The sequence below is a fragment of the Loa loa genome, assembly GCF_000183805.2.
Source record: "Loa loa unplaced genomic scaffold supercont3.364, whole genome shotgun sequence".
Taxonomy (NCBI): Eukaryota; Metazoa; Nematoda; class Chromadorea; order Rhabditida; family Onchocercidae; genus Loa; species Loa loa.
Genome location: NW_018108544.1, coordinates 13,491 through 32,357, shown reverse-complemented (window position 1 = coordinate 32,357; position 18,867 = coordinate 13,491). Strand labels below are relative to the sequence as shown.

Genomic DNA, 18,867 nt, shown 5'->3' with positions numbered 1-18,867 from the left:
TGAAACGCCGCAAATTACCAGTCTCAATATCGAAGAAACTTTGTCTCTTCTAAATGTTCCTAATTTTCCTTCAAACATCGAGAAAATCGTTGAGTTTTTTTTTTTTAAAAGACAGAGAGAGTATAAATACTATGTTTTGAATCAATCATCACAGCCAATTATTATTTGTAAAAGTACTACAATTTTCAATATTATATATGTACATAATTTACAGAAGTTGGTTAACTTATTTTACAGGTATAATAGTGAGAAAGAAATGTGCATGGAAAATCATCACTCCATGAATAGATAACCTTAAGATTTAGAAGTGAAACGCTGTTAGTACAAGAAAGTATTTATGATCAAATCACACTTAACGAAATAATAACGAACCATATATTGTATCACAAAGATGATTCAATTCAACTTTTAAAGAGGACACTACAATAATCCATTCCAATGAAAAGTTTATCGTTTCACGTTGCAAAAACCTAAGCTGTGATATGACATCACTCAAATCACCGTTTTTTACCAATAAACCAAAATATGTTGCCATTTCTGATACCACTTCCGCTGTAGGATCTGAAAAAAAAAAAATACTAAAACTCATTTGTGGATGTTCAATCTCCGTTTTTTGTAAACAGTAGCCAGTAGTTGCAAACAGTTTTTCCTGTATTATCTTAATTCTAAAATGTGAAACGAAGTGAAGTTTCTTTGTTAACAACAAAACGACAAGACAGGTTCACTTTATTTACCTACATTTACTTGGGATAGATATCCTAATGAAAAAAATTCACAATAATCAAAATTCACATTTATAATGCTGCAGTATTCGCAAAAATTCAGCTTTCACATCTTCATCCTCGAAATAATTCCGATAATCCGGATGGATAGTTTCTTTACGATACTGAAAAAAAAATCGACATCGATTCAAAATATTATTCGGTTGTTTTTTAGTCTTCATTGAAAAGCAACCAAACACATAAAAGGACAAAAGAGTATATTACTTTAAAAAAAAAGAAAGAAAAGAAAAAAAAGAAATCAGTCATTCAAAATGGTCCAAATGCGCTGGCTGTCGAATTACATTACTGTAAGCAATAACCATTAAAGATTAATTACTTCACCAATCAATAAACCACTATTCCTAATAACCTAATTCATTTGTACAGCTACACTATGAGCAAAATGTGATAGCTTGTATTTGTGAAAAAAAGTTCAGCAAACTATTGAGAACCAGAAAATTATATCGAATTTGGCAGGACAGCTAACTGAAATCAGGAATAGTAGACTGAAACCGCAAATATTAAATGATTAATTAAATTAATAAAAAGATCACAATGTCAGTGTAATTTTGCAATTAATAATGTATGAACTTACCCGACGATTTCGCCTGCTTTCTTTAAGCGACTCCTTCAACGCTAACTCTAAAGCAATATCTTCCTCACTCTTCCCTTCATTTTTTCCAATAACATGTTGTTGTCCTCTACTTTTCACAGCAAAAAATTGTGTCAACGTATTTCTATTGATGGGTTGCTCATCATTGATTAATACCTTCGGTATTTCAGTTAAATGAGTTAATTGGATACCAATCTGTGAACATGGGAAAAAGTTTGCTTTAATTTATATGTGCACTTTTAGTAAAAAAAAAAAAGAATTTCCATAGCTTAGTTTACATATTCAAACTAACTGCCTTTTATGAGCAAAAATAACATCAAAGAACTTAAAAGCACCAATCACGTATGTGTCAATAAAAAAAATAAAAAAAACTAAGGAATGAATAAAATGAAAAAATAATAATAAAGTAAACAAAGAAGAATGCTCACTCCTCTCAAATCGCATATAACTGGATTTATTGCTTTCATTAACTTTTTTGCTTCTGCATGCAATACTGCATTATTTGCAGTAGCATCCCTCACATGAGCTGTCCTTGTAACTACATCACATCTCCCGCAACCCAAATATTTTTCTGTTATAACGGGTGCATCTGGTGCTCGAATCTATTATAAATAATATTTAGACATAATAAACAAATAATATTTAGAATGATTTAAAGACGAAATTTTTTGTCATCCACTTAAAAATCTCAAATAATCATTTTACCAGTAATTTAAGGGTAATAGTAGACGCAGTCATCCGGGCTATATGAAGTTTTTTTTCCAATTCTGAACATATTTTTCCAAGAAATTCCATTACTTCATCTTCCTGAAACGTTTCACGAAATCATGAAAAAAAAAGTCATGACATAATTCTTCGGAAATCTTCGGAATCATGACATAACCAATCTTTTGTGTCCAAATGACAATAACTGAAAGAATTCATACTTTTTTAAATCGAATTCCATAATTTATATCACACGAAATAGATTTGCGGATAATCTTTTCCAAAAAATTTCTTTCTTTATCCACTCCTCTACACATGTTATATATCTGAAAATATGGAAAAAGGAAATTAAGTAAAAAGAGAAGAATAAAAATGACTTCATCTATTTGTGCTAAGTACGAATTTGTTGCTCGATCTGTAGTTAATATGAAATAGATCCAAAATATAACTGAAATGTGACATAGGTTCCAATCAGAATTCTAAGAAAAACTTCAGCCTTTGAGCTACTATAATATAATTTTTCAAGAATGAGCAATAGCCTGACGTAAGCATATATCACTTTTGGAGAGAAATATAGTTGAAATCAATTTGGTTTATAATGTAAGTATACATAAGCCTTTGGTCATGTTTTCGAAACTAACCTGAGTTCCAATTTTTTCACCAAGAAGATTTTGCAAACGATCAATGGGCACTTTTTGCAAATCCTCACATAAATTCATCTCACCGAATGCACTGTAAGATCTCCCAACTTTAATTAAATTCATGAGATCGTTAATTTGATAGGAAACATTATTCAAATAATTATAAAACATAAACTCCTACTTTCTAAGTTTTGCGCAAATATTATAACCAATTCCGGGTAAAGACGAAATTTTCTCTTTCCTGATCAATTCATCGATATCACCCAATTTGATCATGAATTGGCCATTCGGCTTTGCATGCCGAGTTGCTATACGAGCTATTAACATTGTATTTCCTAAACATATTCATAATACACTTTATCAGTAACACTTCTTTCAAGTGGAACGTTTATTTTTATTAGAATAAAAGGATTCAAATGGTAAACAATAAACTAACGACGCTGTTGTGTACACGATAAATGTATTAATCATTGCGAACTTTTACGAAAATAATGACAACTTACCAATACCGACAGAAGCATTACAGCCTGTTTTAGTCAAAATTTCACTCCGTATCACAGATATAATGCCCATTACATCTGCTATATGCATCTCCTTACATAAGGTTTCCAAATCAACATACATCTCATCGCAACTTACAGCGCGAATATTGTGCGTATACCTAAATATACCTGTCAACATGCTAGAAAAATTAGTTAGCAAAAGAATGAAGGACATATATCGTCAGTTAAACTTTTCAATTCTGCTATTTGATAAGAGTCATCAGCACACTACGTCGTTAGTGTCACTGACTATTGCTTAATGAAAGGTAATAAGTCTAGGATAATATGCGTTATTTCATATTTGAGTAAGCAGTAGATAATTATTTCAAAGCATTGGGAACTTTTTTTTTTTTATCCCTAATCTTTCACTCACAGCAACCGTGGTAAATTTAGAATTAAGCTCCAACAAAAATGATCGAATGGATGCTGTAATTAACCGCGGTAGCATAGGCATAATTCTATTTCAAATGAAAATCCATTTTTAATACAATACATTTCGTCACCTCTCTGCATTTTAGACTTAGATTCAGCTTGATTAATGGTACTTAAATTTTCAACATGTGTTTCGAAAAAACATTCAAATACTTGCTCAGTACTAAATACTCCAAAATAAATACGAATAGACCAACATATCCAGCAACAAACCCTGATAAAATTGAATAGATTTCCCTTGAAATCTGTCGATAATCGTTAAACTGATAAGGAAGGCAAATGAGATCCGGACATACCTTCCGCGCGTCTTTAATAAAACAGCCATTACGAACACCTTGTGCTCGGGCTTCGTAACTGCATGATGCAATTTCGGACATACCAGCACCTTCTGTACCCTTAAAAAGATACAAAACAATCAAATATGATAAATTGATTTTCCTGAACAACACAGACAAAAATACTGATAAAATGATATGAAATGTCGGGCGATAATTGAAGCAAGATAAAACATATTTCCTTAAATCATCCGGAAAAAAACACTATTTATTGCATACTGATAAGATTAAGTAATCTGAACCAATGGTAACTTAACAGTCGTATGGTCAATTTCATAATTAAGCGTAATGTGCTGCAGAGGATTTACAAAAATTACTCTTGAATGGGTAATGGCTACTGGTTTTCCAACCAATTCTGGACGAGTTCTTAGTGCAACCGACACAAAGAAACAATCCAAATCGACGTGGCAAATGGTCTCCTTTGGAGGACTAAAAAATTGAAATAGCTCATCACACAATATCGTGTGTAACGTGTAACGCTATAAAAAGTTTTGCTACATTTATATATCTACGAATAAAAATTACTCAAGTGATGCAATTTACTGTTATTTCTTGAACACTGTATTTTTCTAAAAGTCGATAACATATTGTAAAAAAAATGCTGAATGAAATGAAAATTAGCTCTCTTAATTGGTGGAATTAAAAATCCAAATACTTCAGAAATAAGTTGCTCACTTCGCGAAATCCTTATCAATCAAATGCTGGAGATGTACGCGTGAAGGAAAATTATCAGTTTGATTTTCCCTTAACTCGTTTACGTAATGCTTCATTTCTTGTGCCAAAGTTGAAATTAAATGTAGACGAGATCTAAAATTCATTCCATCTTTAAGTCATCAGTAGACAAATTGTGAGATGTATCAAAAAAAAAGAAAATCGCACGTTATCGTTTGTGAAAATAATTTTAAGTTCCAAATTGGTCATCTAAAATATTCTAAATATTTTCAAAGGTTGTACTGGATAGAATAAACGGCAACGTCAGAGCAACGACTTTCCAATAGTTTAAAAAAAAAAACAAAATAGAAAAAACCCCTCAATTCTTTAAAATAATTCGTACTGGTTGGAAAATTATAACAAATAAGTTTGTTTTATTATTTTCCACTCTAAATATTCTCATTAAGCATCATTTCTAAATAAATTACGATGAATAAGGGGATCTCTTTACCTCTCATAAAAGTTACTCACAAAATTTGGATCATTCGCAGCACTCGTAGCACATCCTTCTTTTGGGGAGCTATAACTTCCAACTGCAAGTCGTTTTGCCACGGCTGTTTGCAGTGCACCATCTTTATACAATAAATAATCGTCTTCATGTAATCGAATTCCTGCTCTGACACTGCAAATGCAAAACCTTTTCACTGAATCATACAACTTAAAATTTAACTTCGTCTAGCTGCTTCCAGAAGTTCTAAACATGCAGAGGTCGTTTCATCATCAAAGATTCGTTGCAATGAACTGATAAGTTCTGGTAATTCATGAATAACGCAATGAAAAAAAAAACATAGTTAAGTCTCCAATAATTTATTAGGTGACCTATCGGTAAGCCATCTCGGATGAATGATTTTCTCTTCCTTTCGAAGTTTCTTCACTTTACCAGCGGCTAAATGTGTAGCGACTGTATAGGTTGTAGTGCCATGTTTGTAGTAAATATGAAATTCGCCACCATGCATATGTATTAACTTTCGTAATTCCGCTGCTGGTGGATCTGAATTCATGCAAACATCACGTTTCGCACTCACAAATGCACATGCACTTTGATAATACAAACAATGCGGTCCGTGTATCTTGAGTGCACGTACCTTAAATACACATAAGGGACTCAAAAAATTGTTCTTCCTTTATACTGTAATAACGGCAATTTCATACTGCTTTCATTTTACCGTTGACTACTGTGAGCTTGTGTAAACCACCTACAGATTACTACGATTTCCTTGCACTGACACGTTTAAGAGGAATGTAACAAAGTCACGTATGATTGTTTCTAATGCTTATCCAGAAGAAACTTTTCTAGAGATTTCCACCTAAATTATGTGTTTTCTATTATAACTTTCAGCAAACAATATAATTTCCACTAAAAATCTCCTCTTAATTTCGTTACCTTTCATTCTACTCAGAAAAATAAAATGAATCACCTGTATAACCATTAACGAAAATTGAAATGCCTTTAAAAATACAGGAGATGCATTCGTGTTTGTCCAATACATTTACTTGATATTGAAGTTTGGCTTTTTTCGTTGCCATATAATTCTGCTGAAAAATTGAAACTTTTGAATAAAAATATCGTACGTAATGAAGAAGTAAAAAAAAGAGCGAAACAATCGTAACTAAATGAAACTAAAATGAAGAAAATGAAATGTACTGATAATGTAAATTAGAAACAGTAATGAATATCTAAAAGCAACCAAGTAATTTTCTCGTTCAATTTAGAAAATATAGAATTTTATTTGTAAAGCTATAACGTATCGGATAAGAACCATCAAATTTCATATTTCGAATTAAAAAAAATAGTTTGATCACTTATTTTGATCCATTAAATAGTTAAATGGAAATCCATTGATGATATACCACAGTCAATGACTGTTTACATTGTTAAAAAATTTTAGCTGAAAGAATTTCAAAGTAATAACTGGATTCTTTAATGCCCGTTTTTCTTCTTTTTTTTTTTGCACAAATACCAATTTAACGATTGTTTTTCTTTCATCATAAAAAATCGCCCTTCTTTTGTTGAACTAATTATGACAAACTAATTAATTATAGCAAGTTAAATTCGATTTTTAGTTAAATTTTTTTCGTTAATTTTTTTTAAGTTAAATTTTTTTATCTTCAAGTTTTCTTTTCTTTTTTTTCATTAAAAAAAAAAAGAGAGATATTATTTTGTCAAATTTTAACTTACCCATTGTTCAGCACGGCTTTCATTCTCTTCAATATCATTTTCCTCACCATTACAATACATTCGAGCGTTTGCAACGTATGACTGAATGAAAAAATAAAGGTAAAATGATATAATTTACAAATTCGACAATAATTGTGCACGTATTTTATTTGAATCCGAAAAAGAAAAAAGAAGAGGAAGTATTGATTACATTAGGGAATGTATGACTTTTTCGAGAATTCATTTTAACATAAAAAAAAAAAATTATCAACACATCAAATAATCATGTTTTTATACAATTTCATCCATTTAATTCATCTGTTACATTGTATACCAAATTGAACCATTTATAGTTCTCTCATATTCATAAAAATTATTCCTAACATATCATTCAGCATTCTTCGTCCCTTTTTTTTTATCATCCTTTTTCCATCACATTTACTTCTTCATCTTCACAAACTTAATTTTCCCATTGCTAACCATTTGATGATTCATAGCTAACTTTAATGTTCATCGATTGTTCCAAAGATTTAATTAGAATTTTCGAAATTTAAATAAAACAAAATAATTTGAAAAATTCTGACAAATACTGTGCAGATATTAAGGGAAATGAAAAAAAAAAAAAAAGAAAACTTCAACGATGTGCCAACGATAACCGAACAATGTCATTTGCTCAAATAACGACATCTCTTTTGACATTTAAATTCATTCACTATTCAATCCGTTGTTGCTTTTGTTTTGGAATAAAGATTCATTAGATTTGAAATATATAAATTCATTTTACTTTAAAATACATAATTCCAAATTTTAAGTCTATCGTTTTAATCTAATTTTGAAAAAGCAAATAGACAAAAATTCGATGAAACAACTTCACGTTATTCACGGAATGTTATATATATATATATAAGAAAGAAATTTGATGAAATGATCTTACGGAGTTCACGAAAGGTTATATATATTTGAATAATTCAAAATAGTTACTTTTGAATAAGTGAGAGGAGGAGGAGGAGAGAGGGAGAGAGAGAGAGAGAGAGAGAAAAAGAAAGAATTACTAAAATGTTTTAAACCTGAAACATTTAGCAATGAATGTATTTTTAAACCTGATTATTCAAAAGTATTAAGTACAAAATGAGAATTTGACATTAATGTTGTTAAATAGGACAAATAGGAATCAATAAAGCAAATACTAATCTACATATTATGTTAATCATAAGCTTGACGAATTTATTTATTGTTTATGCTGTTATTTTGTGGTAATAAAGAACAAGAATGACATTGATGTTTCAGATTAATGCAAGACTTATCAATAAAATATGATAAGACTTTTTTTAGATTTACAATTTAAGCATTGTTGACAAAAATTTTTTTAAAGATGTGAATTAATTTAAGCATTAATTATGCACAGCCTATTTTTGATAAATCGGTTCAATAAATACACACTTTGAAGTTGCAATAGAAAGTATTATTGGCTTGGATGAACATTGAAACTACTACTAAAGTAGTATTTTAACGAAATTATCTTTGTAACATTGGATATTAGTTATTCCCTAAAATTATCAATAATTAATTCTTTCCTAAAATTATCGATATAATAATATTTTATTTGAATATTGTATCCTAACAACTTCCTTTTTTGAAATAATTTGAATCTACCAAATTGGAAAGTTCTAATAAAATTAACTCGTTCATTTCATTTTAGCGAATTTCGTAGTTAATGAATTTCATTGTGACATTTTAAAAGAAACATTAGAACCTATTTACGCATGCATACACATATATGACGTAAAACATCATACATGTAAACTAACAATCGATTACCAATTTGCATATGAATTTCAGTTCATAGAGAAGGAAAAAAAAAGTATAAATAGAAGTTTGATTAAATTAAAGAATTAATTTCAATTCAAACTTACTAAAGCTAAACGGTTAGTTTGTTGAAGTATTCTGACATTTTATAATTGTCAATAATAATTGTAACTTTTAGCAAAACAATCTTAATCCTAATACTATTCCAATGCTTATTATAGTACTTATCACTTTTTATAATATATCACACCTTATCCTATTTTTCTTTTCCTTTCTTTCTTCACCAGATTCTCATCATCTTCTGCAGCAATTCAAAGCATCATCCATTTTATCGATGTTCACTTCATGAATTTCTTCATGTTGAAATATGATCTATATTTTAAATGAAATCATTATCATACTGGAGATAATTAGTTATTAAGCGTAATGAAATGAAATAGATTAGGAGAATAGGTCACGTATTCTACGATCACGTACGAATAATACACGTGTCCGACGATTATGTGCAAATGATAAGTGTGTTCTGCAATTATGTACGAATAATACACGTGTTCTACGATTACGTGCGAATGATACTGACGGATTCGTTTGCATTTATATTACACGAAAGGTAATGAAGCTAAAAATAAAGAAAATTTGAGAGAAAGGGTTAATAAGGCATTTGTAAACTTCTCAACTGATCGGATAATTTTAAATTTTAATAATAATTTTTAATAATTTTAAATTTTTTCGGATAATTTTAAAACTTTGTTTTTATTTTTATCAAACATGAATTAAACTGATTATGGGATTATGCGTTACATAAATAATTCCTGTAGTTTTATTAAAACTTTTTAATAAGCCTGTAACTTTGTCATATTGCAAGGAAAATAGGGTCAAGGATAGGCCATTTACCATTCTAGTTTTATGCAAAGAAGATAAACGAAGAATTGAGTGATAAGCCTGAAATTGATAATCTTATAGTAAGAAGAACCCAATAGTTGGATGATAAATGGCTTTTTAAGGAATGAGATTGGCAAAAATCTGTTTTCCTTCTCGGACTTCGAAAGGATGGATTATCTCATAGCAATTAGTCTTTTAAACACTATAATAACATAAGCATATTCTACGTCAGAATAAAACAGGAATTTGTGCTGCAATGGCATGTCTCGGTCGTATAAGTTGAGTTTCGATACGATAACGGATGTGCTCTTCGTGTCGACTCGGGCAACTCGGACGAAGAGATGAAGCGGCGGCGGAGAGCATAGCATCGGAGTTCCGGTGGTTTGGGGTGGGGTAGCGGGAGGGAATTAGGTCATGTTTTGACTTGTTGTAAAGATTATAACAGATTGAGTAAGAGTATTAGTAAAGGGTCATGCAGGAGGAATATTAAATGTCTGCAGCTTATTTTATCCAATTATCACGGAATTTTCGCGGGAATTTTCCGCGCATAATTTGTTCATAACCCCGATTAATTTACGTGTCACATCAATTCACCATTCTAAATGAGTCGGTCTAAGTAATATGGCGATATGACAGAAATGTCAACTAAGCTGGAGATAGATCCCAAACCATGTCTGTGGTTGCACACTAGAGACAATCAAAAAGTTACTGGACCCCAAACTGTCAGTTATTTTGTAGCTATTAAAGTATCTACAATAGTTTAATGGCTAATATTATTTCCAAAATAACGATACATTTCAAATAAGAATTTCATTCAATTTAATGAAAATGAAACCAGTACGACAGATGAAGAGACAGAGGAAGAGTTCCAAATTGTCGCATTGATTGCATTTTCGTTACTCGAAGGTATGCTGTAGATAGGTTTTGAGTTATTGGCAACTCTTCAGATGGATTTTGGGTTGCTGGCTGCTATTTTGATGGGTTTCGGATAATAACCCATTTAAGGATCTCATCCGAATTAAAGAAAGTGGAACTTAGACTGCTATTTATGGGTGTGAAAAAGATGAAAGAAATCCTAGCTTAAAAGATTTTACGTATCATTCTTCTTTTGAAGGAAATATTGAAGGCCACCAAAACCATCTTATGCTAGGCATGAACTACTATAGCATATCCAAGATGAGTTTAGCAAGTTGCTGTTTATTGAAAATCTGACTGTTTACTGACTTACTGAAAATCGTAAATATCTGTTTTAATATGACTATGAGGATAGTTTGAATTTCTACCTGTACATGGACTATCTGATCATTCAGTGATGGATACTTAGTGACGGGAGGTTTACTTCTACTTAAATGTCCTGATTATTCAGTTGACGGATACCGGTAGATCTGCTTGTATTTGGACCATCTGATTCATCATGACAGATAACTAATGTTTCCACATTATCCAGTGATTCATTACAGTGCATTTCATGCTGATATTGTTCAATGTTTTACACTTGAGAGAATTTTAGAGCATCTTGCCTAATCCACCAACTTCCAAAATAGCTTCCCCTACTTCCTTGGTTAAAGCTTGATTCGATCCGGCGGGAAGATATTTTGGCCAATTAATCAAAGAAACTACCTGATCATTCATCGCAAATTGAGAACATCATTCTTCCTCCATTCCTTTCTCCTTCTTCTTTCCCATACTGTTTCATAGATTGTTTAATTTTTTTCTTCTTTCTTTTTTTTCGAGCACCATGAATTTCCATTTTTTTTTCTTTATGGAAAGTGGAACTGTTTTATGACTAGCACAAATTTTTCAAGGGAAATTGGTGTTTGATTTTTAAAAACTGCAGTGGAAAGAGTGGAATGAAACGTAAAGTAGATCTCATTGTCTTAATCATTTCTGATGTCTGGTTTTGCTCGTTTGAGAAGAATGCCCCTTAGAATATTTTTGCGATCGGTTTTACAGTTTCAATGAATACTATCAAGACTCTTAAAATTAGTAGGAAGAAAATGAATTTTCAGAGTTTACCATCAAATCTGCAGTATCACCGAACCGTAGTTAAAATGAGTGAACAAAAACCCGTACAGCAGAAAATTTCGCTAATATCGTCTGATAATGAGACATTTGAAGTGGATCGAAATGTGATCCGATTATCAACCACGATCAACACAATGCTTCAGGGTGAGTTGACAATAACTGATAATGGAAGATTAGCTAAAACTATTAGCTATTCGAGTGCTAAAGCTAGTGGAATATAATGAACAGTTTCCATTTCCTGCAAAATCACTTTCGAACAATGAATGTTAAAGTTGATTTCAATTCTTGACATATGTACATTATCGTAGTTTATGTTTGCATACTTCGCACACATTCCTTAATTGTAATTCCTGACAAGCATGTTTCAATTATAGATTTGGGAATGGATAATCAAGACGGCGGGGATATTGATATGGTTGAGGGTATTCCATTACAAAGCGTTAATTCAGCTATCCTCAAAAAGGTTAGAAAAGTGAAAAGCATTCTCAGGATTATTAGCAGAATGGTGTAAATCATATTTAGAAAAGTATATTGTAATAGTTGAGAAAAGTTCTATTCAAGATAGATTAACGAATGTGTATGTCAGTAAAAATCATTATTATTCAATTGACGTTGTTGAGGTTAATTCTGTTTGCATCTCAGGATGTGAAATGAATAAAGTTGTGTTTAAATTCATTTAAATGTTTTTTGTTGAGATTGCATTAATACCATAGGTTATTCACTGGTGCGATTATCACAAAGATGATCCAATTCCGCCGGAAGACAATGATAACAAGGAGAAGCGTACTGATGATATTTCATCGTGGGATGTTGAATTTCTTAAGGTGGATCAAGGCACATTGTTCGAGCTCATTCTGGCAAGTCCTTAGTTTAGTTTCTTTCATGGAGTTGATGGTCGAGAGCTTCTATCACAGGCGAATGTTTTTGGAGCTCAAAATTTTTGACTGTTGTTGATATTTAAAACTTAACTTTTTATTCATTCGCAAAAGTATTAAACATTAATATCTAGTTTCCATCTAACAGTTTTTTGGTTCTCTTTGAATATATTCTCTATCACGTGTTTCATTTCCATTGTGACAATGTTCGTGGACAACTGACTTATTGCATGTGATTTCGAAGCAGTCGAAGTAGTTGCCCTACAAATCTATTGACGAAAACTACCAGATGGGAAATAGGTTTATGACGCATGAACCAGCTAGAACATTCGGATAGGATGCGGCCTTTATTGCTTAATGACGCGAACGAGAAAATGATAAATGCCTTGACATATAGAAAATGTACGAAAATTTATTTAATATTGCATTTAATATTATTTAATATTGCAGGCAGCGAATTACTTGGACATAAAGGGATTGCTCGATGTAACGTGCAAGACGGTGGCTAATATGATTAAGGGCAAGTCACCGGAAGAAATTCGAAGGACTTTTAACATTAAGAATGATTTCACTCCGGAAGAAGAGGAACAGGTTAAATGATTTCAAGTTATTTGAAAAGTTAATGATATTTTGCACTTGGTATTATTGGCCCGTTTATATGTGATTTTATGATAAAAAAAACATGACGCATATTTCGGTGACTTGATCGCATGCTGTTTATGTTAAATTATTCCGCTGCAAAAAGATTGTTTTAAATTTGTTGGAGAACTTTGATTTGATTCGAAACGATCAAGACTATTTTATTTGTTGTAAAGAATCACACCATTCTGTTAACGGTGCTGACTAAAGTACGGATATATCCGATCTTAGACTTTTGTTAGTTCACCCATCATAATGTGTTTATCTCCTTCTTTTCTATTTAGTGATCGAGCATCGTAACGAAACACTGAGATTTAAAGCAAAAGAAAACTAATTCCTTACAATTATTTTTCGGTATATTTCGGATGAATAATTTGTTTCAGTATATTCACAACTTTAATAAGTTATGTTCTGCAGATTCGAAAGGAAAATGCATGGTGCGAAGATTGAGCTCATCTGATTCTAGTGGTCACCAAAAATGATGCGCAATTGTGGAGCCCAAATGTTCAGTTTTCTTTTCTTGAATGTAAAAATTTCATTTCAACGATATTCTTTGTTTTAACATTAGCTGTAAGGTGTGACAGTTATATTTCGCCCTAGTTTTTTAATTTCTTTGCAAATTAATGCTTGAGCTTATATCATACTCTTCAATTTCTTCTAATGCTTTCTTCCCAAAAACGGCAAAAAGCTGATTTGAACAATGAATGAATGTTTTGTCACATGTGCTATATGCAGTTTGTTTCTTTTATGTTTTCAATGGTACTATCGCAATCTGAATCGGTATAGTTGTTGCAAAGAATATTTTTTCCCCTAATTATTGTATTGGAAACACAAATTCTATATAAAATGCATTCTGTATACTGTTGCATATTTGGTCGAGATTTTTTGGGATGAGAGAGTAAATGTATTTCAAATCCAGTGTTGTATTGGAAGTATCATCAAGTATGGTACAGATGAGGTTTGTTTGTCGCAAATCAACACTAAATTCGATTTGGATAAGATGAAGGGTCGAATAGTTGTTGTTTGCGTATGTTTTTATGGAGCCAATGATTGTGGTGGTACTTGATAGGTAGTATTCTGGCAATAAGTAGGATATGTGCCATAGCGGAAGGGGCAAAAAAAATTAAGTGCTTTCGAAGTCAGCCTTTATCTTGTTAATACAGTAGTGGTGCATTTGTTTGCTCATTCAAGTTTGCATAAGATGGTACTGGCATGTTTTAAAATATGTAAGAAGAAGGTACAAAACATGAGACGATATGTGCGATATTTGCGCTATTGTAAGCATTGTAGACTGATAAAACAGGTTGGACTTAGGGTTTTCAGAAACATTTGATCTTCCTTTATCAAATGTTAACGACGGTAATTGTATGCAATCAAAAGGTGATTAACGGTATTCTGATAGCAAGAACAATGTGAATTATTTATCTTTGGTAAGTTTTATAAATTCTTCGTTCTTTGAAACATAATTACAGGATTAATTTCGTGGGGTATTATTAAAAGAAAAAAAGGAAGAATTAAGTGCCTTCGAAATCTTTGATTGGATAATATTCGCTATAGTTATTCAGATGCTGTATAAGTTCATCACGTTGTTCTTGCAAATTTTTCGGCATTTCCTGCAAATTGAACTCTAAAATAAAATTGCAAATTTAGTTGCTGAAAAGTAATTGAAAAAAGTAAATGTTTGTTGAAATGAAATGAAAAAGGAAAGATCAAAGAAGGCTTATCTTTTTATCATTTAAATATTTAAGTAATTTTCACTCATTCATTCATTCATTCGAATTCTCAAATCTTTTAATGTCAAATAATCACAATCGATTTATTATCTTATTTTTTCCATTGTAGCATTTAGTCAAATTAAGACTGCGAAAAATTATTAATTTTTTAATCAAATCAAAAAAGTTCACTAAATTCCATATTTTTGTAAAAATATAAATTCATTGTTACCTTATAAACATCATCAAACATGGTTAAAATATTTGGCTTTGATACTTTTTCAGCACACAAAAATACTTGCATAATTTCTTCTTGTATCTAAAAATATATATATACATATATGATTATATCATTTGAAAACGGATATATTTTATAAATATGAGGAGAAAAAGTGCTTTGATTAATTAATTGAATGATTACTTTTTGCCGATATGCCATATCTTCCTCATCACTCCACCATCCCTTATTTCGAAGAAATGTACAAAATCGAGTAACCGGATTATCCTTCTCTTGCCATATGTTAACTTCTTCACTAGGACTACAAATATTAATCATTTAATTATTCAATAACACATGATAAATGATAAATTTAAATAGTTAAGAAAATGTGGACTAGAAAAAAAAAAATGTAATTTTAAAATTAAAAATTACCGATAAACGGTTGAATCATCAGATGTCGAATGATGTCCCAAACGATAAGTCATCGCTTCAATAAGGACAGGCTCATTTTGCTCTGCTATCTTTCTGGCTGCTTTAGTTGCATCATAAACAGCAATCAAATCATTACCATCAACCCTAGGATCAAATTATACTAAGGTTATAATTAGATTAATTGGTTAATTCTTGAATCATAAAAAATAATTAATTAATAAGACATGATCATAATGTACTTTTTTTTTTTTTTAATGCAAGAAAATACCGTATCACATGAATGCCATAACCGAAAGCTTTACCAGCAACGCCATCACCGCCATATTGTTCCGTTGTTGGTGTACTAATTGCATAACCATTATTACGACAGAAAAATATTATTGGACATTTCTGAAAATTTTTTTTTTTTCTAAACGATATTCGAATTAAATTAAATAATAAAATTGAATAAAATTATTTATAAATTGAGTAAAATTTATTATTTTGAATTGAATAAATAATGGATTAAAAAATGGGAACTTTAACTGAATAAATTAGTTGAAATTATTCTAAGAGATAAATTTTAATTAGTTTTTTCCTTTTTTTTATTTTTTTATTTTCAAAACGAATCACTATTCATACTAATAAACTAATACTATTCAAATAAATTGCATTCATTTATTTTAAATTTATTCGCCTAAGTCAATTTAAATTACCAGTTTTTGTCAAGTAGATAAAAAATTGAATTGATTAATTAAGTATTTGATTAAAATTCAATTCATTAAATTGTTAAACGTTAGCACTAACCAATGTTGAAGCCATATTCATTGCTCCATGTGTGTCACCTTCTGATGATGCACCTTCACCAAAATATGCCATCACAATTCGTCCATTTCTCTCTCTGAAAATACAAATAATACACTACATTCAGTAATGAGGGGGAGTGGGAAAAAAAACGGATCCGGAAATCTGAATACTAACTTGGCATTTAGCGTTTAAACATTTGAACAATGCGATTTGACGGCTAAAATTTTAATTAATGAAGAAAAAAAAACGAAATATTAAATATCTAAGAAAAAAAAACTCGTATTAGTTTATCAGTAAATACAATTTCTATCATTTTGTTAATAAGTATAATTGTAGAAAAAAAAAAAACAGCAACAGTGAATAATTATTCTATTGCAAATTTCATTATTTTTTAAATTTAAAATTTAAAGTTTGAATAAAATAATTTTTTTTTCCAATTATATAAATTAGTATACGGTAACATTTAACTAATTTGTTACCTTTTAAATGCATAAGCAGAACCAACAGCTTGTGGTAATTGTGTAGCTAATGTTGATGATATTGTCACAAAATGATGTTCTACGGAACCATAATGTACTGGCATTTGTTTTCCGCCACCTAAAATTAAAAAAAAAAAGTTTTCTAAAACAAGGAAAAATTAATCCCAAATTATATGAAGACAAATAAAATATTGAAAAAAAAAGAAAGAGCCTATCTTTGATAATTAAAAATGAATACTTTTTCACAAATATTCCCTATAAATTTTCATTTTCTTTTCTAAAAATAATTACATTTTAAATTGATAAATTTAATTTTGCTCTTTAATTAATTTTTAAATGCAAAATTAAATCCATACTCTTATAGCTATTTCCATTTTTTTTCTTTTTAATTGTTAATTTATAAAATTTACAAAAATTATTATACACTTACAGTATTCATATATTACTTCACTAGGCCTTACAAAGAGCTACTAATTGTTAGGCCTTTAATATTTTAATAAATAAAAAAATTTAATAAATATATTTTAATATTTTAATTAATATTTTAATTGTTAATTGTAAAATTTACCAATATCTTTAGCATTTCCATAACATTGATTCATAAAATTTTCTAACGAAAATCCACGATACAATAATGAGCCAGCTTCACGATATTGGCCATACATTAAATCATCATCATGTATACCAGCTGCTGAGCCAATTTGAGTAGCCTAAAAAAAAAAAATTTTATTCAAATAAAATTATTTCTAAAGTTAACGATAAAATTTCCACTTCACTGCCTTTTTTTTTTTTCCTTTTTCCCGTTTTAAAAAAAAAGTTAGTTGAAATTTTTCATTTTAATTTTAATTTTTTTTTCAATAAAATCATATTTTGGATGGAACATTTTAACAAATTATTCATTGCTTTTTTCACTGTAAAATTAGAATAATTTTATTTTCCATAAAAAAAAAAAAAAAAAAATTTGGTTGAAATTTTCAAAAATTTTTAACTTTCCTGATGAAATCATATTTTAAATGAAATATGAAAAAAAGATCAAAAATACGAAAAAAAGTTTATCGAATCTTAAACCACTTTAATTACTAATTAATTTTAATGAGAGAGGGAGACAGAAAAAAAAAAGACGATGAACCTCTTCACCGGTATTTGTCAAATAAAACGAAATGCGTCCTTGTCGTTGTGAATTGTATAAAATTTTATCCATCTGTTGAAGTGTCACCATGTTTTGATACATTTTGATTGCTAATTCCTTTGAAAGCAATGGCGATATAAATATATCAGATGATTAAAATATAGGAATAATTGGATAATTAATCGTAATTAATAATTCTTAATGTAAATCTTTAATTTAAATTCTTAATAAATTAATATATCTTTCATTTATTTTTTTATTCATATATTAAATTTATTTATCTATTTATCAACGATTTAGGAACTTTTATTTTGATATTTGTCAAAATAATTGAAAACTAAATTTTAATTCAATTCTTTAATCTTCATTGCAAAATGAAATCAACATATCAAGCATTTGATAATTTTTTTAACAAACATTTGAAGGATTAATTTAAAATTCAATTTCTCCACTTATATTTTAAGTTTAATAAATGTATTAAAATTTTACACTCGTGAAATCAAGTTCATAATTTGGATCAATAAATTGTCCTTCGAAATTTATCACACGATATATTGGAATTGTTGATTGTCGAAAAGGCGAGAGAATTTCTAATTTCTCAGTGAATTCTGCCTAAAAAAAAAAAAGAAAAAAGAAGTCATTTTAAAATTTCAAGTTTAATTTTCTCAAAGTAATAAACAAAATTGCATTACTTTATGTTTAAGCAACCTTTTTTTATTTCAAACATATTCAGCCAAGTTCGGTTATTTTATACCAATAATAAATATTGTCTTTTTTTATTTGATTTCAAAAATTTGAAACAAATAAAGAGTTTCTAAAGTAATTAACTGCCAATATTAGTGAATAATGCATGAATCAAATTGGAAATAATTTTTATTTCATAAATTTTTGGCGCAAACAAATACACCACCGATAATATAAACGATATGATAATTAATTAAGATGATATGATAATTAATTTAAGATGTATCTAAGTTTATTGTG

The 18,867-nt window shown here is 29.6% G+C and overlaps 3 protein-coding genes across 3 annotated transcripts; 1 reads left to right on the top strand and 2 right to left on the bottom strand.

Moving 5' to 3' along the window:
• Positions 1 to 352: 352 nt before the first annotated feature.
• LOAG_02339 (ImpB/MucB/SamB family protein) lies at positions 353 to 7,005 on the bottom strand (the record flags this gene model as incomplete). Its single annotated transcript, XM_003137877.2, has 16 exons — positions 6,920 to 7,005; positions 6,159 to 6,276; positions 5,560 to 5,731; positions 5,192 to 5,362; positions 4,705 to 4,836; positions 4,347 to 4,458; positions 3,908 to 4,089; positions 3,224 to 3,381; positions 2,902 to 3,055; positions 2,721 to 2,811; positions 2,301 to 2,405; positions 2,080 to 2,181; positions 1,803 to 1,976; positions 1,357 to 1,569; positions 793 to 886; positions 353 to 561 (listed from the first exon to the last, which is right to left on the bottom strand). Exons 1-16 carry the CDS (start codon positions 6,977 to 6,979, stop codon positions 353 to 355), a joined length of 2,247 nt encoding a protein of 748 aa, XP_003137925.1. The 5' UTR covers positions 6,980 to 7,005.
• A 4,581-nt stretch (positions 7,006 to 11,586) lies between these two features.
• On the top strand, positions 11,587 to 14,024 carry LOAG_02338 (S-phase kinase-associated protein 1). Its single transcript, XM_020445980.1, has 5 exons — positions 11,587 to 11,755; positions 11,986 to 12,074; positions 12,325 to 12,468; positions 12,937 to 13,077; positions 13,543 to 14,024. Exons 1-5 carry the CDS (start codon positions 11,638 to 11,640, stop codon positions 13,573 to 13,575), a joined length of 525 nt encoding a protein of 174 aa, XP_020303623.1. The 5' UTR covers positions 11,587 to 11,637; the 3' UTR covers positions 13,576 to 14,024.
• A 615-nt stretch (positions 14,025 to 14,639) lies between these two features.
• Positions 14,640 to 17,997, bottom strand: LOAG_02337 (2-oxoisovalerate dehydrogenase alpha subunit; the record flags this gene model as incomplete). Its single annotated transcript, XM_003137875.2, has 9 exons — positions 17,884 to 17,997; positions 17,323 to 17,464; positions 16,755 to 16,872; positions 16,276 to 16,369; positions 15,758 to 15,879; positions 15,490 to 15,633; positions 15,259 to 15,376; positions 15,070 to 15,156; positions 14,640 to 14,738 (listed from the first exon to the last, which is right to left on the bottom strand). The coding sequence occupies exons 1-9, from the start codon at positions 17,983 to 17,985 to the stop codon at positions 14,640 to 14,642; spliced, it is 1,026 nt and encodes a 341-aa protein (XP_003137923.1). The 5' UTR covers positions 17,986 to 17,997.
• Positions 17,998 to 18,867: the final 870 nt, after the last annotated feature.